The 22,893-nt window shown below is 47.2% G+C and overlaps 1 protein-coding gene across 1 annotated transcript in view; it reads left to right on the forward strand.

The window, feature by feature from the left end:
- Positions 1–22,893, forward strand: part of LOC128685248 (A disintegrin and metalloproteinase with thrombospondin motifs 6-like) — a 267,981-nt gene that overhangs the window by 117,918 nt on the left and 127,170 nt on the right. The window contains exon 4 of the mRNA XM_070082935.1: positions 17,528–17,696. Within this exon, the coding sequence (XP_069939036.1) occupies positions 17,528–17,696 (169 nt within the window). The remainder of the gene's footprint in view (positions 1–17,527; positions 17,697–22,893) is intronic.

Genomic DNA, 22,893 nt, shown 5'->3' on the forward strand with positions numbered 1-22,893 from the left:
TCCACGAGCCTCATTTCCTGCACTAGTCTTGTTGTAAATCTTTAGAACCTCTTCACTGTATTCACATACCTGGTCTTGTAGGTTACAGTGTGAACCTCCGGGGTGAACCTCACTGGTTACAACCTCTCACTCAAGCGGTACAAAAAAATGTTACAAAACACTAAAGGAGTAAATACGAGAAAACATTACATAATTCTCTGAATCAAGAATTTTGAACCTGTATAATGAATGTACTGCACACCAGGCGCTGAAGTTTATCTGGAGTCGCTTCTGGAGGTCAGCGTCCCATCAACCCGGACCTAGACCAAGCCTCCTGATTGCTGGTCTGATCGATCAAGTTGTTAATGTTCGCCGCCCGCAGTCCAACGTATGCGGTACAACCCAGATGATCAGGAACTGTTTACTCTTGAAGACAACCAGGAGTTTGTTGGTAATCTCCCCTATGCGTGATGGGAGGGCGTTGAAGAGTCGTGGTCCCTTTACACTTACTAAATTCTCTTTCAGTGTACTCATCACTTCCCTGCTGCTCACCGGAGGTATCCTGCACCGTCTGCTAAGCCTCTTGTGTTTATTAATAGTAATTTCCGTGTGCAGGTTTGGTATCAATCCCTCCAGTATCTTCCAGGTGTAGGTTATGATGTATCTTTCTTCCTACGTTCTGAGGAGTACAGTTCTTTAGTAATTTAGGTGACTGAGCTTATACGAGGTGTGAAAGTTCTTTCTATATTTTCCAGCTCAGCAGTTTCACCTGCCTTCAAGGGTTCTGTTTGTAGACAGCAATATTCCAGCCTAGAGAGAACCAGTGACCTGAAGAGTGTCATCACTGGCTTGGCATCTCTTGTTCTAAAGGCTCTAGTGTTCTGAGTTTGCTTTGTGCTCTGATGTTTTTATTTCCTCCATTCTTCTGTGATGTATTAACTGAAATGAGGAAAGAGATTGGATCAGTTATTCTTTCCCTGTCATGATAGGTTGGCTGGGGTAAGAGATTGGACCAATCAAACTTAGTGTTCTATGACGCCTTACCATCCAGTACAGCCATTGGTCAAGTGATTAGCTAATAGTGTTCAGACTTATGATTGCCTGGTACAAGGCCTACATCCCTATTAGATTCATAGGCATATGACACTGTATGACTCCGTGAGGGTCCTGCAGCAGCTATGTGGGTTCCATGCTGGTGCTGCAGACTCTGTGATTAGCATATGTTGTTTAGGGTGAAGCATTCTCTTGAGGTTCCTGAAGGCTGCTCTCTGGTTTCAACTCTTGCGTAAGTTGATGTTTACCTCCGGTGTTTGTATGTGTGTGTGTGTGTGTGTGTGTGTGTGTGTGTGTGTGTGTGTGTGTGTGTGTGTGTGTGTGTGTGTGTGTGTGTGTGTGTGTGTGTGTGTGTGTGTGTGTGTGTGTGTGTATGTGTGTGTGCGTGTGTGTGTGTGTGTGTGTGCGTGTGTGTGTGTGTGTGTGTGTGTGTGTGTGTGTGTGTGTGTGTGTGTGAGTGTGTGTGTGTGTGTGTGTGTGTGTGTGTGTGTGTGTGTGTGTGTGTGTGTGCGTGTGTGTGTGTGTGTGTGTGTGTGTGTGTGCGTGTATGTGTGTGTGTGTGTGTGTGTGTGTGTGTATGTGTGTGTGTGTGTGTGTGTGTGTGTGTGTGTGTGTGTGTGTGTGTGTGTGTGTGTGTGTGTGTGTGTGTGTGTGTGTGTGTGTGTGCGTGCGTGTACTCACCTAGTTGTACTCACCTAGTTGAGGTTGCGGGGGTCGAGTCCAAGCTCCTGGCCCCGCCTCTTCACTGATCGCTACTAGGTCACTCTCCCTGAGCCGTGAGCTTTATCATACCTCTGCTTAAAGCTATGTATGGATCCTGCCTCCACTACATCGCTTCCCAAACTATTCCACTTACTGACTACTCTGTGGCTGAAGAAATACTTCCTAACATCCCTGTGATTCATCTATGTCTTCAGCTTCCAATAGTGTCCCCTTGTTACTGTGTCCAATCTCTGGAACATCCTGTCTTTGTCCACCTTGTCAATTCCTTTCAGTATTTTGTATGTCGTTATCATGTCATCCCCTATCTCTCCTGTCCTCCAGTGTCGTCAGTTTGATTTCCCTTAACCTCTCCTCGCAGGACACACCTCTTAGCTCTGGGACTAGTCTTGTTGCAAACCTTTGCACTTTCTCTAGTTTCTTCACGTGCTTGGCTAGGTGTGGGTTCCAAACTGGTGCCGCATACTCCAATATGGGCCTAACGTACACGGTGTACAGGGTCCTGAATGATTCCTTATTAAGATGTCGGAATGCTGTTCTGAGGTTTGCTAGGCTCCCATATGCTGCAGTGTGTGTGTGTGTGTGTGTGCGTGCGTGCGCGCGCGCGCGTGTGTGTGTGTGTGTGTGTGTGTGTGTGTGTGTGTGTGTGTGTGTGTGTGTGTGTGTGTGTGTACTCACCTAATTGTACTCACCTAATTGTGGTTGCAGGGGTCAAAACTCAGCTCCTGGCCCCACCTCTTCACTGAGTGCTACTAGGTCCTCTCTCTCTCTCTCCATGCTCCATGAGCTTTATCATACCTCATCTTGAAGCTATGTATGGTTCCTGCCTCCACTACCTCACTTGCTAGGCTATTCCGCTTCCTGACTATTCTATGACTGAAGAAGCACTTCTAACATCCCTTTAACTCATCTGAGTCTTCAACTTCCAATTGTGACTCCTTGTTTCTGTGTCCCCTCTCTGGAACATCCTGTCTCTGTCCACCTTGTCTATTCCACGCAGTATTTTGTATGTTGTTATCAAGTCTCCCCTAACCCTCCTGTCCTCCAGTGTCGTTAGGCAGATTTCCCTCACCCTTTCTTCGTAGGACATTCCCCTTACCTCTGGAACTAACCTCGTCGCCAACCTTTGTACTTTCTCTAATTTCTTGGCGTGCTTGATCAAGTGCGGGTTCCAAACAGGTGCTGCATACTCCAGTATGGGCCTGACGTACACGGTGTACAGTGTCTTGAACGATTCCATACTAAGGTATCGGGACGCTATTCTCAGGTTTGCCAGGCGCCCATATGCTGCAGCAGTTATCTGGTTGATGTGTGCTTCCGGAGACATGCTCGGTGTTATACTCACCCCAAGATCTTTCTTCTTGAGCGAGGTTTGCAGTCTTTGGCCACCTAGCTTATACTCCGTCTGCGGTCTTCTTTGCCCCTCCCCGATCTTCATGACTTTGCATTTGGCGGAGTTAAATTCGAGAAGCAAGTTGCTGGACCAGGTGTCCAGCCTGTCCAGGTCTCTTTGGAGTCCTACCTGATCCTCATCTGATTTAATTCTCCTCACTAACTTCACATCATCTGCAAACAGGGACACCTCTGAGTCTAACCCTTCCATCATGTCATTCACATACCAGAAATAGCACTGGTCCTAGGACCGACCCCTTTGGGACCCCGCTCGTCACAGGTGCCCACTGTGATACCTCATCACGTACCATGACTCGTTGTTGCCTCCCTGTCATGTATTCTCTGATACATTGCAGCGCCCTTCCTGTTATATGCGCCTGATCCTCTAGCTTCTGCACCAATCTCCTGTGAGGAACTGTGTCGAAGGCCTTGCAGTCCACGAAGATGCAATCAACCCACCCCTCTCTCTCGTGTCTTACTTCTGTTACTTTATCATAAAACTCCAGTAGGTATGTGACACAGGATTTGCCTTCCATAAAACTGTGCTGGTTGGCGTTTATACTCTTGTTCCGTTCCAGGTGCTCCACCACTCACCTCCTGATAATCTTCTCCATTACTTTGCATACTATACACGTCAGTGACACAGGTCATTAGTTTAGTGCCTCTTTTCTGTCTCCTTTTTTTAAATATGGGGACTACATTTGCCGTCTTCCATACCTCAGGTAGTTGCCCTGTGTGTGTGTACTCACTTATTTGAGGTTGCAAGGGTCGAGTCCAAGCTCCTGGCCCCGCCTCTTCACTGGTCGCTACTAGGTCACTCTCCTTGAACCGTGACCTTTATCATACCTCTGCTTAAAGCTATGTATGGATCCTGCCTCCACTACATCGCTTCCCAAACTATTCCACTTCCTGACTACTCTGTGGCTGAAGAAATACTTCCTAACATCCCTGTGATTCATCTGTGTCTTCAACTTCCAACTGTGTCCCCTTGTTACTATCTCCAATCTCTGGAACATCGTGTCTTTGTCCACCTTGTCAATTCCTCTAAGTATTTTGTGTGTGTGTGTGTGTGTGTGTGTGTGTGTGTGTGTGTGTGTGTGTGTACTCACCTATTTGTACTCACCTATTTGTGGTTTCAGGGGTCGATTCATAGCTCCTGGCCCCGCCTCTTCGCTGATTGCTACTAGGTCCTCTCTCTCCCTGCCCCATGAGCTTTATCATACCTTGCCTTAAAACTATGTATGGTTCCCGCCTCCACTACGTCACTTTCTGGCTATTCCACTGCCTGACTACTCTATGGCTGAAGAAATACTTCCTAACATCCCTTTGATTCATCTGAGTCTTCAACTTCCAATTGTGACCCCTTGTTTATGTGTCCCTTCTCTGGAACATCCCGTCTTTGTCCACCTTGTCTATTCCGCGCAGTGTTTTATATATCGTTATCATGTCTCCCCTGACCCTCCTGTCCTCCAGTGTCGTCAGGCCGATTTCCCTCAACCTTTCTTCGTAGGACAATCCCCGTAGCTCGGACTAGTCTTGTTGCAAACCTTTGCACTTTCTCTAATTTCTTAACGTGCTTGACTAGGTGTGGATTCCAAACTGGTGTTGCATACTCCAGTATGGGCCTGACGTAAATGGTATACAGAGTCTTGAACGAATCCTTACTGAGGTATCGGAACGCTATCCGTAGGTTTGCCAGGCGCCCGTATGCTGCAGCAGTTATCTGATTGATGTGCGCCTCAGGAGATATGCTCGGTGTTATACTCACCCCCAGATCTTTTTCCTTGAGCGAGGTTTGCAGTCTTTGGCCATCTAAACTATATTGTGTCTGCGGTCTTCTTTGCCCTTCCCCAATCTTCATGACTTTGCATTTGGCAGGGTTAAACTCAAGGAGCCAGTTGCTGGACTAGGCTTGTAGCCTGTCCAGGTCTCTTTGTAGTCCTGCCTGATCCTAATCCGATTTGGTTCTTCTCATTAACTTCACATCGTCCGCAAACAAGGACACTTCTGAGTCTATCCCTTCCGTTATGTCATTCACATATACCAAGAACAGCACAGGTCCTAGGACTGACCCCTGTGGAACCCCGCATGTCACAGGCGCCCACTCTGACACCTCGTCACGTACCATGACTCGTTGTTGCCTCCCTGTCAGGTATTCTCTGATCCATTGCAGTGCCTTTCCTGTTATGTGTGCCTGATCCTCTAGCTTTTGCAGTAACCTCTTGTGAGGAACTGTGTCGAAGGCCTTCTTGCAGTCCAAAAAAATGCAGTCGATCCACCCATCTCTCTCTTGTCTTACTTCTGTCACCTTGTCATAAAACTCTAGTAGGTTTGTGACACAGGATTTTCCTTCGTGAAACTGTGCTGGTTGTCAATTATACACTTGTTTCTTTCCAGGTGTTTCACCACTCTCCTCCTGATGATCTTCTCCATGACCTTGCATACTATACACGTTAGTGATACAGGTCTGTAGTTTAGTGCCTCATGTCTGTCTCCCTTTTTAAAAATTGGGACTACATTTGCCATCTTCCATACCTCTGGGAGTTGCCCAGTTTCAAATGATGTGTTGAAGATCTTTGTTGATGGCACACACAATATCTCTGCTCCCTCTTTAAGGACCCACGGAGAGATGTTGTCTGGTCCCACCGCCTTTGAGGTGTCAAGTTCGCATAGCAGCTTCTTCACCTCCTCCTTGGTTATATGTACCTCATCCAGCACTTGCTGGTGTACCCCTCTGTTCTGATTTCCTGGAGTCCTACTGGTTTCCACTGTAAATGTGTGTGTGTGTGTGTGTGTGTGTGTGTGTGTGTACTCACCTAGTTGTACTCACCTAGTTGAGGTTGCAGGGGTCGAGTCCAAGCTCCTGGCCCCGCCTCTTCACTGGTCACTACTAGGTCACTCTCCCTGAACCATGAGGTTTATCGTACCTCTGCTTAAAGCTATGTATGGATCCTGCCTCCACTACATCGCTTCCCAAACTATTCCACTTCCTGACTACTCTGTGGCTGAAGAAATACTTCCTAACATCCCTTTGATTCATCTGTGTCTTCAGCTTCCAACTGTGTCCCCGTGTTGCTGTGTCCAGTCTCTGGAACATCCTGTCTTTGTCCACCTTGTCAATTCCTCTCAGTATTTTGTAAGTCGTTATCATGTCCCCCCTATCTCTCCTGTCCTCCAGTGTCGTCAGGTTGATTTCCCTTAACCTCTCCTCGTAGGACATACCTCTTAACCCTGGGACTAGTCTTGTTGCAAACCTTTGCACTTTCTCTAGTTTCTTTACATGCTTGGCTAGGTGTGGGTTCCAAACTGGTGCCGCATACTCTAATATGGGCCTAACGTACACGGTGTACAGGGTCCTGAACGACTCCTTATTAAGATGTCGGAATGCTGTTCTGAGGTTTGCCAGGCGCCCATATGCTGCGGCAGTTATTTGGTTGATGTGCGCTTCAGGAGATGTGCCTGGTGTTATACTCACCCCAAGGTCTTTTTCCTTGAGTGATGTTTGTAGTCTCTGGCCCCTTAGACTGTACTCCGTCTGCGGTCTTCTTTGCCCTTCCCCAATCCTCATGACTTTGCACTTGGTGGGATTGAACTCCAGGAGCCAGTTGCTGGACCAGGTCTGCAGCCTGTCCAGATCCCTTTGTAGTTCTGCCTGGTCTTCGATCGAATGAACTCTTCTCATCAACTTCACGTCATCTGCAAACAGGGACACCTCGGAGTTTATTCCTTCCGTCATGTCGTTCACAAATACCAGAAACAGCACTGGTCCTAGGACTGACCCCTGTGGGACCCCGCTGGTCACAGGTGCCCACTCTGACACCTCGCCACGTACCATTACTCGCTGCTGTCTTCCTGACAAGTATTCCCTGATCCATTGCAGTGCCTTCCCTGTTATCCCTGCTTGGTCCTCCAGTTTTTGCACTAATCTCTTGTGTGGTACTGTGTCAAAAGCCTTCTTGCAGTCCAAGAAAATGCAATCCACCCACCCCTCTCTCTCTTGTCTTACTGCTGTCACCATGTCATAGAACTCCAGTAGGTTTGTGACACAGGATTTCCCATCTCTGAAACCATGTTGGCTGCTGGTGATGAGATCATTCCTTTCTAGATGTTCCACCATTCTTCTCCTGACAATCTTTTCCATGATTTTGCATGCTATACATGTCAGTGACACTGGTCTGTAGTTTAGTGCTTCATGTCTGTCTCCTTTTTTAAAGATTGGGACCACATTTGCTGTCTTCCATGCCTCAGGCAATCTCCCTGTTTCGATAGATGTATTGAATATTGTTGTTAGGGGTACACATAGTGCCTCTGCTCCCTCTCTCAGGACCCATGGAGAGATGTTATCTGGCCCCATTGCCTTTGAGGTATCTAGCTCACTCAGAAGCCTCTTCACTTCTTCCTCGGTTGTGTGTACTGTGTCCAGCACATGGTGGTGTACCCCACCTCTCCGTCTTTCTGGAGCCCCTTCTGTCTCCTCTGTGAACACTTCTTTGAATCTCTTGTTGAGTTCCTCACATACTTCACGGTCATTTCTTGTTGTCTCTCCTCCTTCCTTCCTTAGCCTGATTACCTGGTCCTTAAAGGTTGTTTTCTTCCTGATGTGGCTGTATAACAACTTCGGGTCAGATTTGGCTTTTGCTGCTATGTCATTTTCATATTGACGTTGGGCCTCCCTTCTTATCTGTGCATATTCGTTTCTGGCTCTACAACTGCTCTCCTTATTCTCCTGGGTCCTTTGCCTTCTATATTTCTTCCATTCCCTAGCACACTTGGTTTTTGCCTCCTTGCATCTTTGGGTGAACCATGGGCTCATCCTGGCTTTTTCATTATTCCTGTTACCCTTGGGTACAAACCTCTCCTCAGCCTCCTTGCACATTGTTGCTACATATTCCATCATCTCATTAACTGGCTTCCCTGCCAGTTCTCGGTCCCACTGAACCTCATTCAGGAAGTTCCTCATTCCTGTGTAGTCCCCTTTCCTGTAGTTTGGTTTCATTTGTCCTTGCCTTCCTGCTTCCCCCTCCACTTGTAGCTCTACTGTGTATTCGAAGCTCAAAACCACATGATCGCTGGCCCCAAGGGGTCTTTCATATGTGATGTCCTCAATATCTGCACTACTCAAGGTGAATACTAAGTCCAGTCTTGCTGGTTCATCCTCTCCTCTCTCTCTTGTAGTGTCCCTTACGTGTTGGTACATGAAATTTTCCAGTACCACCTCCATCATCTTAGCCCTCCATGTATCTTGGCCCCCATGTGGCTCCAAGTTCTCCCATTCGATCTCCTTGTGGTTAAAGTCACCCATGATCAGGAGCTTTGCCCTGCATGCATGAGCTCTTCTCGCCACTGCAGCCAGTGTGTCAACCATCGCTCTATTGCTCTCGTCATACTCTTGCCTTGGCCTCCTGCTGTTCTGTGGTGGGTTATACATCACTGCAATTATCACCTTGGGACCACCAGAATGAAGCGTTCCCGCTATGTAATCACTTTCTTCTCTGCTGTCTCCTCTCTCCAGCTCATCAAAATTCCATTGGTGTTTGATCAGCAATGCCACTCCTCCACCCCCCCTGTTCCTTCTGTCTTTTCTCAGGATCTGGTATCCCGCTGGAAAGATGGCATCTGTTATCATACCTGTAAGCTTGGTTTCTGTGATCGCTATGATGTCTGGTGATGCCTCTTTGACTCTTTCGTGCCACTCCTCCCACTTGTTTGTTATTCCATCAGCGTTTGTGTACCATACCTTCAGTTTCCTTTCTAACACTGTGGTTTGGGAGGCCTGTGGGGGTGGGAGACCTTGTAGCTTACTGTGGGATTCTATAGTTGGGGGTTGGGTGGAAGCTGTGGGTATGGATTGTATTGTGTGTTGGGATGGTATGATAGGTTGTGGGGTTCTGAGGATAGTTCTGTGTGTGCTTGCCCTTGCTGCTCTGTTCTGCTCTGACTGACCTCTGCTGGTTCCATCCTTGTCTCCTTTCCTAGCTCCTTTCGCTTTTTTGTCCTCTCCCTCAGCTGCTTTCTCTCTGTTTGTGTTCTGTCTCTGTCTAGGAACACCTTCTTGTACTCTTCCGAACTTTTCAACCGTGGTTTCTCTTGGAGGATCCTGTTTCGCACTGTTTCTGTCCTGAGAATCAGCTTGATCAGTCGGTTTCTCCCCTTCAAGTACCCCCCTATTCTCTGAAAATTTACAATCTCATCCATGTCTTCTCCCCCTATTTCTGTGATGATTTTCTCAATCTCCTTTCTTTCTTCCTGCCGTCTTTCAGTGTGTGTCCTTTCCTCTCTCTCCCGAAGCCCATGGATAATCACTGATTTTGCCCTTTCCTCCTCCCATTGCCTCTTCCTCTGTGACTCTGGTTCCTGTCTGTATGTGGTCATTTTCTCCCTTGATTTTTCCAGTGGCTCTTGGTAGCATGGTTGTGCCTCAGCATTCGACCTATCTCCCTCTCCATCTGCACCCATCTGCTCTTCCCTTCCACTCACTGGCCCTTCTTTGCAGGCTGATATGACCTTAGCATAATTCATATCTCCTTCCTTCCTGTTCAGCCTCTCATCATCGTATGGTGTGTCTTCTCTGGTCACTACCCCTGAGACTTGCTTCAGCCTGTTTACCTCAAATTCTAGGACCTTTACCCTGGCTACTGCAGTTTCGACTTGTGACTCCCAATTCTTCGTCTCCTTCTCCAACCTCTTTTCCCATTTCACAGAGAGCTCTTTCTCCATTTTTTCAGAAAACTCTCCTAATTTTCTCTCCCATTCTTGCTCTATCCTTTTCCACTGTTCCTCCATCCATTCCTCCCTACCAGTACCATTGTCATCTGATCCCTGATTCCTGCGAGTCCCAACCATTTTTTTTTATGAAAGAGAGAAAGAGAAAAAGAAAAAGGGGGAGAGAGTGAGAGATAGGGAGAGAGAGAAGGGGAGCCTAGAAGGAGGGGAAAAGAAGGGAAAAAGGGGGAGAAAGTGAGAGAGGGAAAAGGTAAGAGAGAGGGGGGAGTGAAAAGGGAAGAGAGAGAGAGAAGAGGAAAAGAGAGAGTAAGAGAGGAAGAGAGAGAGGGAGAGAGAGAGAAAGTGAAAGGAAGAGAGAGGAAGAGAGAGAGGATGAGAGAGAGGATGAGAGAGAGGATGAGAGAAAGGGGGAGAAAGAGAGAGAGAGAGAGAGAGAGAGAGAGAGAGAGAGAGAGAGAGAGAGAGAGAGAGAGAGAGAGAGAGAGGGGGGAAGAGAGAGGAAGAGAGAGGAAGAAAGAGGAGAGGAGAGGGAGAGAGATGGGGGGGAAAGGAAGGGTTATAGGGTCACTTCACAGGAAGGTGTAAAATCCTGTATATGTGTGTGTGTGTGTCTATATATGTGTGTGTGTGTGTGTGTCTGTATGTGTGTGTGTGTGTGTGTGTGTTTATGTGTGTGTGTGTGTGTGTGTGTGTGTGTGTGTGTGTGTGTGTGTGTGTGTGTGCTACAGCTATTCAAGTGCCTAACAACAGTACTATTCTCACCAAGTGTGCGTGCATATGTTTATGTAAACAGTCCTTATTTCCCACGTATGTACTACATATGTATTGTATATGTACCCGATCTCTTGGTTCCCACTGTACTCTTATGAGTTTAAAATTACGTTCAAAAATTAATACACTAGGCTTCGCCTATATGCCGCTACCTCTAAATTCTATTAAATGCCAGTAAATGCTGCTTATTCTAATTCTGATAGCTCGAGGAGAGTGACCCCCAATTCCAGCTAGAGACAGGTACTATTGACCCCATGCAACTCAAACTAGGTGAATATTACTTGCGGCTGGCAGTGGAGTAACGTTGCTGGTCTGTCCTGTCCCAGAAGTTGAAGGTGTTTGTTGCTTTTTTTTCCACTAACTTCCTGTATGCACTATATTCTCTAGCTCTTCTAATTTTTTCACTCACTCACTGTATTTACTGACACATCTATACATAGCTCTTATCTCCCTGGTCTTGAGTCGCACTTATTCTTCAAAATAACACACTGCGTTATTATGGCAACACTATTTAGGCCTGACACAACCGTTCACCCTTCCAACGGCCCTCACTAAACACTCAGCCAATATTTCCTTTTTTTCTTTTCTGTGATCACTTATATTTCCTTTTTTCGGGGCTTAAGGTATTATATGCACTCTTATGCGTGCACACGCCTATATCCCACACTCTATTCCTTATGGCACAGTCAGAAATTATCACCAAAACACGAGCTCAAACCGCGTGACTCCTCCACGAGTGTGTGTGTGTGTGTGTGTGTGTGTGTGTGTGTGTGTGTGTGTGTGCGTGTGTGTTTTGTGTGTTGTGTGTGTGTGTGTGTGTGTGTGTGTGTGTGTGTGTAATCACCTAATTGTGGTTGCAGGGGTCGAGACTCAGCTCCTGGCCCCGCCTCTTCACTGATCTCGCTACTAGGTCCTCACTCTCTCTGCTTCCTGAGCTTTGTCATACCTCGTCTTAAAGCTATGTATGGTGTGTGTGTGTGTGTGTGTGTGTGTGTGTGTGTGTGTGTTCACTGAGTTGCACCTGCAGGGGTCGATTCTCCGCTCTTGGCTCTTCTTAAACCACAGTCGCCGGCATCGTTGGTTCCTGGCCTCGTGGGTCCTATCGTACCTACTCTTGAAACTCTGTATTGAGTTTGCCTCTACCACTTCGTCCTGTAGTTCATTCCACTTATTTTGCACCCTGAGGCTGTGTGTGTGTATGTGAGAGAGAGAGAGAGAGAGAGAGAGAGAGAGAGAGAGAGAGAGAGAGAGAGAGAGAGAGAGCTGACACACTCAGATAAGAACAATGTCTGGTTGGCTTGAATATAACAGGTGCCTGGTAACTGGCCGTAACCTGATGCTGTATTGTTGACAAGTGGACACTGAACAGGAGGCACAGTGCCGCCCTCTGATACACACACACACAAGCGGGACCAGGAGCTATGAGTCGACCCTGTTAACCACATATAGGTGAACACACACACACACACACATCTGGCAGGGAGATGAGATAATTAAATAACGAAATAAACGTTTTACATCTAAAATAAATTGATATCCTGTACACCTCGAGATGATGGTAAGTCGTTCTTCAGCGACTATCAGAATAGTTTCGTCTCCCCGCCGGCCTATCCTACTTATCTATGCCCTCCAGGGAAACCTCCCATAGTAGGATGCTACCATGATGTGATCTGTGACTTGGTTAAGTGTGATAATGATAAGGAAAACTGTGACGAGAATTGTGACGAGAATTGTGACGAGAATTGTGACGAGAATTGTGACGAGAACTGTGACGAGAATTGTGACGAGAATTGTGACGAGAACTGTGACTCGAGGAACACAGCTATCACTAGCTGAGTGACCTGTCTTCCAGAACCTGCATCTCAGCTTACCTGGCCTGTCTACGAGAACCTGCATCTCAGCTTACCTGACCTGTCTACGAGAACCTGCATCTCAGCTTAAATGGCCTGTCTACGAGAACCTGCATTTCAGCTTACCTGGCCTGTCTACGAGAACCTGCATCTCAGCTTACCTGACCTGTCTACGAGAACCTGCATCTCAGCTTACCTGGCCTGTCTACGAGAACCTGCATCTCAGCTTACCTGGCCTGTCTACGAGAACCTGCATCTCAGCTTACCTGACCTGTCTACGAGAACCTGCATCTCAGCTTACCTGACCTGTCTACGAGAACCTGCATCTCAGCTTACCTGGCCTGTCTACGAGAACCTGCATCTCAGCTTACCTGACCTGTCTACGAGAACCTGCATCTCAGCTTACCTGACCTGTCTACGAGAACCTGCATCTCAGCTTACCTGGCCTGTCTACGAGAACCTGCATCTCAGCTTACCTGGCCTGTCTACGAGAACCTGCATCTCAGCTTACCTGACCTGTCTACGAGAACCTGCATCTCAGCTTACCTGGCCTGTCTACGAGAACCTGCATCTCAGCTTACCTGACCTGTCTACGAGAACCTGCATCTCAGCTTACCTGGCCTGTCTACGAGAACCTGCATCTCAGCTTACCTGACCTGTCTACGAGAACCTGCATCTCAGCTTACCTGGCCTGTCTACGAGAACCTGCATCTCAGCTTACCTGGCCTGTCTACGAGAACCTGCATCTCAGCTTACCTGGCCTGTCTACGAGAACCTGCATCTCAGCTTACCTGGCCTGTCTACGAGAACCTGCATCTCAGCTTACCTGACCTGTCTACGAGAACCTGCATCTCAGCTTACCTGGCCTGTCTACGAGAACCTGCATTTCAGCTTACCTGGCCTGTCTACGAGAACGTGCATCTCAGCTTACCTGACCTGTCTACGAGAACCTGCATCTCAGCTTACCTGACCTGTCTACGAGAACGTACACTCTATGCTAACCTTCCTGTGAGTCTCTGGACTCCAGGAAGCTGTCAATAATGCGAGAATCTTAACAGAAGTCCTGGACTTTGAAAGTTAAAAGGACTCCAGGATACTGGAAACTGACAGGAAGAATTCCAAGCCCTCGGAAGCTGGTAAGATTCCAGGTCGTAAGAGCTGTCAGATCTCCAGGCATCTAGGAGGTTGTGATGCTGCAAGAGTCCGGGACCTGGCGGGACTTCAGGTTCTGGAAGCTGACAGGACTCCAGGTCCTGGAAGGACTTGCAATCTGGAAGTAACGTTAACTGAGGAACGAAAATAATGAAGAAAGCAGGGGAGAGAGAGAGAGAGATAAAGAGAGAGAGAGAGAGAGAGAGAGAGAGAGAGAGAGAGAGAGAGAGAGAGAGAGAGAGAGAGAGAGAGAGAGAGAGAGAGAGAGAGAGAGAGAGAGACCTTAGATTCAGGTTTTTAATCTCTATTCTTTAAGTTTTCTTCACTCTTTCATTATTTTGTTTCCTATTTTTTCGCTCTTGGGGTTAGAATATGAGAAGAGAAAGATGAAGAGCTTGTTGAGTAGGTTGTGACTCCCAGCGTCTTGGGTTACTTTATCCCGTCCCCAGCCCGTCCCCAGCCCGTCCCCAGCCCGTCCCCAGCCCGTCCCCAGCCCGTCCCCAGCCCGTCCCCAGCCCGTCCCCAGCCCGTCCCCAGCCCGTCCCCAGCCCGTCCCCAGCCCGTCCCCAGCCCGTCCCCAGCCCGTCCCCAGCCCGTCCCTAGCCCGTCCCCAGCCCGTCCCTAGCCCGTCCCCAGCCCGTCCTCAACGTCCTCCCAGCCTGCTCTAAGCCCGACCCTCAGCTTCACAGCTTACCGCTTGTGTAAAGCTGCCGCGGCTACTGAGCACAGTGGAGTGCTCGATGGTATTCTCATGATATACTGAAGTCTCTCAGCTCAGTCTGACACCTACTGAAGTCTCTCAGCTCAGTCTGACACCTACTGAAGTCTCTCAGCTCAGTCTGACACCTACTGAAGTCTCTCAGCTCAGTCTGACACCTATTGAAGTCTCTCAGCTCAGTCTGACACCTACTGAAGTCTCTCAGCTCAGTCTGACACCTACTGAAGTCTCTCAGCTCAGTCTGACATCTACTGAAGTCTCTCAGCTCAGGCTGACACCTGCTGAAGTCTTCCGGCTCAGGCTGACACCTGCTGAAGTCTTCCGGCTCAGGCTGACACCTGCTGAAGTCTTCCGGCTCAGGCTGACACCTGCTGAAGTCTTCCGGCTCAGGCTGACACCTGCTGAAGTCTTCCGGCTCAGGCTGACACCTGCTGAAGTCTTCCGGCTCAGGCTGACACCTGCTGAAGTCTTCCGGCTCAGGCTGACACCTGCTGAAGTCTTCCGGCTCAGGCCGACTCACTTCGTTACCTAAGGCATGTATCTCTTCATGTATGACGGAGTACTACAGGAGAGCTCATCTTGTGTTAAGGTATAATAGGAAACTCATCCTGCGTGATGGAGTGCGACAGGAAACCTCGTGAAAGGTAAAAAAAAAACAAAAACAAAAACAAAAGAATGCGTGAGAGGACATAAATATCAATACACAAAGTGTGAAATATTGTGTAACTGATGTTTGACTCACAAATACCGGCAAGTCTACATGTTATAGTTTCCCGTGTGTGAGACCTTGCCACAGACTGTAGTAACCACAGACTGTAGCAGCCACGGACTGTGAGGTCACACCCGCCAGTGATGGTTGTATCCAAGCAACTTGCTAGACACTTATGGTGTTGCTGGTGGCGTCTGCTGCTACTTGCCCTTGACGCATATGTCCTGCCTTATTCAGCAAGCCACACGGGATCTTGAACCTGTAAACCGGAAAGTGACTGTGGCAGCTTTGATGCTGGCGAGAAAGAAACATGGAGGGAATTTCTTGCAGTCCATGCTGTCTTACGAACTCCAGTTTTGACTGTGGACTCAGGGAAGAAGAGATAGCAGAGCCAGAACAGATACAAGCATCATTCGTGGCCAACGTTGAACCAATAAAGCATTTAAATTACTGAGAGCACCTTAGAGTCTTAGATATGTGCTCGCTGGAATGGCAGAGAGAAATACATGATAATACATAACTGGAAGGTATTAGAGGGCCTAATTCCAAATCTACACACTGCCATACCAACATACTGGAGTGAGAGCCATGGAAGGAAGTGTAAATTCAACCCAGTGAAAAGCAGAGGCGCAGTGGGCACAATAAGAGAACATTGTATCAACAGTCCGTGGTCTCAGACTTTTCACCATCTTAACAGAAGATATCAGTAACACTACTGGGACTAGTATAGACGTCTTCAAGAGAAAACTCGACAATTTCCTCCGCTATGTGCCAGAAAAACCAGTTTGTGGTGTAATATAAGGGACAGCAGGACTCAACAACCTGCTTGATCAGGCAGGCATTAGACAAGCCTGACCCAGGGCCAAGCTCCGAAAGTAGGGAAACTCTCGAAACCCTTCAAAGGTATACCGGGAGGCATGGTCTGAAACCGGGCCACAGGGGCTGTAACCTCCGGAAGCGACAACAGGTAACTTTCAGTTAACCTACATGTAACCTACATGCAACCTACATGTAACCTACATGTAACCTACATGTAACCTACATGTAACCTGCAGGTTAGTTAAGCTAAGATGAAGTCAGTACATAAAATCAATAATGAGAGCCACTAGAAGCAGTGTACACAATTATATTTTCAGAAGAGACCATTCTTGGGAGAACATGTAACTGAGAACCAGCGAGAACACTGACAGTGTGTTTTCGACTGTCATGAGTTATATCAACAACAAAAACCTGTTTTGAAGAGAACATATTGTTAGGAGAGTAATGAGGCAGGAAATCTGACGGGAGAGATTGTTGTCTCTGGGTCTGGAAGGGAGAAATTATGGAAGATCGAGCAAGATAGCGTAAGAGTTATATGTGGATTTGTTAGCGGTGTGAGCTACAGGACTGAAAAAAAATATGACATTTATGTGTGATGGATTTCAGATTTTGCCCAGAGGGACGAGTTTGTTATGAAGTGAGACTCGTGCTGTGAGTGAACACAGTACTGTTATAGCAGCACTGGACAGTGACACTCATGCTGTAACACAGTACTGTTATAGCAGCACTGGACAGTGACACTCATGCTGTGGGTGAACACAGTACTGTTATAGCAGCACTGGACAGTGACACTCATGCTGTGAGTGAACACAGTACTGTTATAGCAGCACTGGACAGTGACACTCATGCTGTGGGTGAACACAGTACTGTTATAGCAGCACTGGACAGTGACACTCATGCTGTGAGTGAACACAGTACTGTTATAGCAGCACTGGACAGTGACACTCATGCTGTGAGTGAACACAGTACTGTTATAGCAGCACTGGACAGTGACACTCATGCTGTGAGTGAACACAGTACTGTTATAGCAGCACTGGACAGTGACACTCATGCTGTGAGTGAACACAGTACTGTTATAGCAGCACTGGACAGTGACACTCATGCTGTGGGTGAACACAGTACTGTTATAGCAGCACTGGACAGTTACACTCATGCTGTAACACAGTACTGTTATAGCAGCACTGGACAGTGACACTCATGCTGTAACACAGTACTGTTATAGCAGCACTGGACAGTGACACTCATGCTGTGAGTGAACACGGTACTGTTATAGCAGCACTGGACAGTGACACTCATGCTGTAACACAGTACTGTTATAGCAGCACTGGACAGTGACACTCATGCTGTAACACAGTACTGTTATAGCAGCACTGGACAGTGACACTCATGCTGTAACACAGTACTGTTATAGCAGCACTGGACAGTGACACTCATGCTGTAACACAGTACTGCTATAACAGTACTGGACATTGACACTCATTCTCTGAATGAACATACCACTGTTATGGGAGTACTGGGCAGTGCCACTCGTGTTGAGTGAACATACACTTCAGGTCAAACAGCTGACATCCTGGTAACGATGTCAACCTGATCCTGGAAGCAAGATCGTTACCATTAACCTCTGAATGTTCTCCCTTTTAGACTGGCTTCATCAACACTGACCACGACGAGTACTTGATCGAGCCGGTACGTGACCACCCTCAGACTGCCCCTGGAGAGGCTGAGAGTGCCCATGACAACCCACACCCTCATGTTGTGTACAAACGTTCAGCCCTGCCCACACCAGGTGAACACGTGTGCTCTACACCAGGTAAGTGTTTCTCTGCCCTCTTCAATTTATAAGCTGCAACTTAAGCTCATTTCCACGCTCAGCTCTCTTCAAGGTCTGCAACTGCTTCCCTGGGTAACAATGGTGTACTGTCAGCCCGCTCCCTTCTAAGACCTCCTACCTGGCTCCTACCTGGCTCCTACCTGGCTCCTACCTGGCTCCTACCTGGCTCCTACCTGGCTCCTACCTGCCTGCTACCTATCCTACCTCCCTCCCACCTGGCTCCTACTTAGGTTCTACCTGGATGAGGGGAAGGCTCATGTGTCGACCACTGGTAAGTAAAAAAGACGAGGAAGTTACTCCTCCTCCGAGGGGCTGGTATCAACTAGTCGAGAGAGAGAGAGTCAGTACGCAGCTTCAGGAGATCAGAAACAAGGAGTTCTGGTCGACGTAGCATAAGAAGCAAGGTTACAGACACACACACACACACACACACACACACACACACACACACACACACACACACACACACACACACACACGAGACAGAAAGGATTCCAGAAAAATGGAGAGGTGGGGTACACCATCAAATGTCGGACACAATACATACAACCGAGGAAGAAGTGAAGAGGCTGCTAAGCGAACTAGATACCTCAAAGGCGATGGGGCCGGAAAACATCTCTCCATGGGTCCTGAGAGAGGGAGCAGAGGCGCTATGTGTACCACTAACAACAATCTTCAACACATCTATCGAAAAGGGCGATTACCTCAGGTATGGAAGACAGCAAATGTAGTCCCAGTTTTTCAAAAAAGAGACAGACATGAGTCATTAAACTACAGACCATGTATAGTAAGCAAAGTCATGGAGAAGATTATCAGGAGAAGAGTAGTGAAGCACCTAGAGATGAATGAACTTGTCAACGACAACCAGCACGGTTTCAGGGATGGGAAATCCTGTGTCATAAACCTACTGGAGTTCTATGATAGGGTGACAGCAGTAAGACAAGAGAGGATGGGGTGGGTAAATTGCACTTTCTTGGACTGTAAGAAGGCTTTTGACACAGTTCCACACAAAAGATGAGTGCAAAAGCTGGAGGACCAGGCAGGGATAACATGGAGGGCACTGCAATGCTTCAGGGAATACCTGTTGGAAAGACAACAGCAAATCATGGTACGTGGCGAGGTGTCAGAGTGGACGCCTGTGAGGAGCAGTGTTCCACAAGGGTCAGTCCTAGGACCTGGAGTTTACCTGGAGAGAGCTCCAGGGGTCAACGCCCCCGCGGCTCGGTCTGTGACCAGGTCTCATGGTTGATCAGGGCCTGATCAACCAGGCTGTTACTGCTGGCTGCAATCCAACGTACGAACCACAGCCCGGCTGGTCAGGTATCGACTTTAGGTGCTTGTCCAGTGCCTGCTTGAAAACAGCCAGGGATCTATTGGTAAGCCCCCTTATGTATGCTTGGAGGCAGTTGAACAGTTTTAGGCCCCTGACACTTATTGTGTTATCTCTTAACGTGCTAGTGACACCCCTGCTTTTCATTGGGGGATGTTGCATCGTCTGCCGAGTCTTTTGCTTTCGTAGGGAGTGATTTTCGTGTGCAAGTTCGGTACTAGTCCCTCTAGGATTTTCCAGGTGTATATAATCATGTATCTCTCACGCCTGCGTTCCAGGGAGTACAGGTTGAGGAACTTCAAGCGATCCCAGTAATTGAGGTGTTTTATCTCAGTTATGCTCGCCGTGAAGGTTCTCTGTACATTTTCTAGGTCGGCAATTTGAGCTGCCTTGAAAGGTGCTGTTAGTGTGCAGCAATATTCCAGCCTAGATAGAACAAGCAACCTGAAGAGTGTCATCATGGGCTTGGCATCCCTAGTTTTTAAGGTTCTTATTATCCATCCTGTCATTTTTCTAGCAGATGCGATTGATACAGTGTTATGGTCCTTGAAGATGAGATCCTCCGACATGATCACTCCCAGGTCTTCGATGTTAGTTTTTCGCTCTGTTGTGTGGTTGGAATTTGTTTTATACTCTGATGCTGTTTCTGGTATATGTGAAAGACATGACGGAGGGAATAGACTCCGAAGTGATGTGAAGTTAATGAGAATAATTCAATCGGACGAGAACCAGGCAGAACTACAAAGGGATCTGGACAGTCTGCAGGCCTGGTCCAGCAACTGGCTCCTGGAGTTAAACCCCATCAAGTGCAAAGCCATGAAGATTGGGGAAGGGCAAAAAAAACTGCGAACGGAGTACAGTCTAGGGGGGCCAGAGACTAAAAATCTCACTCAAGGAAAAGGATCTTGGGGTGAGTATAACACCAGGCACATCTCCTGAAGCGCACATCAACCAAATAACTGCTACAGCATATGGGCGCCTAGCAAACCTAAGAACAGCATTCCGACATCTTAATAAAGAATCGTTCAGGACCCTGTACACCGTGTACGTTAGACCCATATTGAAGTATGCGGCACCAGTTTGGAACCCACACCTAGCCAAGCACGTAAGAAAATTAGAGAAAGTGCAAAGGCTTGTAACAAGACTAGTCCCGGAGCTAAATGACATGGAGGACAGGAGAGCTAGGGTTGGGGGATATGATAACGTATAAAATACTGAGAGGAATCGACAAGGTAGACAGAGACAGGATGTTCCAGAGATGAAACACAGCAACAAGGGGTCACAGTTGGAAGCTAAAGATTCAAATGAATCACAGAGATTTTAGGAAACATTTCTTCAGTCACAGAGTTGTCAGGAAGTGGAAAAGTAAGTGAAATAGTCTAGGAAGTGATGTAGTGGAGGCAGGATCCATACATAGCTTTAAGAAGAGGTATGATAAAGCTCATGGAGTAGGAAAAGCCACCTAGTAGCGACCAGTGAAGAGGCGTGGCCAGGAACTGTGACTCGACCGCTGCAACCACAACTAGGTGAGTACAAATAGGTGAGTACACACACAGCGTCTAGACACAAGGGTCGAGGCGCCAGTGTACTGGGAGTTACCCGGGAACATCCCCTGGAGGAACTTACACACCCTGACTCTACCTTCGCGCCACCCTGACTCTACCTTCACGTCACCCTGACTCTACCTTCGCGCCACCCTGACTCTACCTTCACGTCACCCTGACTCTACCTTCACGTCACCCTGAATCTACCTTCACGTCACCCTGACTCTACCTTCACGTCACCCTGACTCTACCTTCACGTCACCCTGACTCTACCTTCACGCCACCCTGACTGCCTTTACGTCACCCTGACTCTAACCTCACGTCACCCTGACTCTACCTTCACGTCACCCTGACTCTACCTTCACGTCACCCTGACTCTACCTTCACGTCACCCTGACTACCCTCACGTCACTCTGACTCTACCTTCACGTCACCCTGACTACCCTCACGTCACTCTGACTCTACCTTCAACACCCTCAGCTCATCCTGCACCTCTTACCTGTAGCCCTGCACAGGTCAAGAAGTCTTCTTGATCCGTCTTTCTCACATCATTTAACGAACACTGATCCTCTTATCAACACAACGAACGCTAACCGTGTTCGGTGTTCGCTTGTCTACGTTAAATTCCATCCTGCATTTCTCTTCGTCTTCTCTACCAATTCTTGTCATCTTTTCTAAACCTTCTTATGATGATACACGTCTATTTTTGTTACGTAATTTACTTACTCTCTTCTTTTCTACGTAATATACGTATTTAATTATTTCGCTGTTTACTATATTACTTCTGGTAAAAATTTTGTCTCGACGTAGATGTGACTTACAGACATAAACATTGTGTCCCATGCTTCTCACAGACATAAACATTGTGTTCCATGCTTCTGACAGACATAAACATTGTGTTCCATGCTTCTGACAGACATAAACATTGTGTACCATGCTTCTGACAGACATGAACATTGTGTTCCATGCTTCTGACAGACATGAACATTGTGTACCATGCTTCTGACAGACATAAACATTGTGTTCCATGCTTCTGACAGACATGAACATTGTGTACCATGCTTCTGACAGACATGAACATTGTGTACCATGCTTCTGACAGACATGAACATTGTGTTCCATGCTTCTGACAGACATGAACATTGTGTACCATGCTTCTGACAGACATAAACATTGTGTTCCATGCTTCTGACAGACATGAACATTGTGTACCATGCTTCTGACAGACATGAACATTGTGTTCCATGCTTCTCACAGACATAAACATTGTGTACCATGCTTCTGACAGACATAAACATTGTGTCCCATGCTTCTCACAGACATAAACATTGTGTTCCATGCTTCTGACAGACATAAACATTGTGTACCATGCTTCTGACAGACATAAACATTGTGTACCATGCTTCTGACAGACATGAACATTGTGTTCCATGCTTCTGACAGACATAAACATTGTGTACCATGCTTTTGACAGACATAAACATTGTGTACCATGCTTCTGACAGACATGAACATTGTGTTCCATGCTTCTGACAGACATAAACATTGTGTACCATGCTTCTGACAGACATAAACATTGTGTACCATGCTTCTGACAGACATAAACATTGTGTACCATGCTTCTGACAGACATAAACATTGTGTTCCATGCTTCTGACAGACATAAACATTGTGTTCCATGCTTCTGACAGACATAAACATTGTGTACCATGCTTCTGACAGACATAAACATTGTGTACCATGCTTCTGACAGACATAAAAATTGTGTCCCATGCTTCTGACAGACATAAACATTGTGTTCCATGCTTCTGACAGACATGAACATTGTGACCCATGCTTCTGACAGACATAAACATTGTGTTCCATGCTTCTGACAGACATAAACATTGTGTTCCATGCTTCTGACAGACATGAACATTGTGTTCCATGCTTCTGACAGACATAAACATTGTGACCCATGCTTCTGACAGACATAAACATTGTGTTCCATGCTTCTGACAGACATAAACATTGTGTACCATGCTTCTGACAGACATAAACATTGTGACCCATGCTTCTGACAGACATAAACATTGTGTACCATGCTTCTGACAGACATAAACATTGTGTTCCATGCTTCTGACAGACATGAACATTGTGTTCCATGCTTCTGACAGACATAAACATTGTGTTCCATGCTTCTGACAGACATAAACATTGTGTTCCATGCTTCTGACAGACATAAACATTGTGTTCCATGCTTCTGACAGACATAAACATTGTGTACCATGCTTCTGACAGACATAAACATTGTGTACCATGC

The sequence above is a fragment of the Cherax quadricarinatus genome, chromosome 8, assembly GCF_038502225.1.
Source record: "Cherax quadricarinatus isolate ZL_2023a chromosome 8, ASM3850222v1, whole genome shotgun sequence".
In the NCBI taxonomy this organism is placed as follows: Eukaryota; Metazoa; Arthropoda; class Malacostraca; order Decapoda; family Parastacidae; genus Cherax; species Cherax quadricarinatus.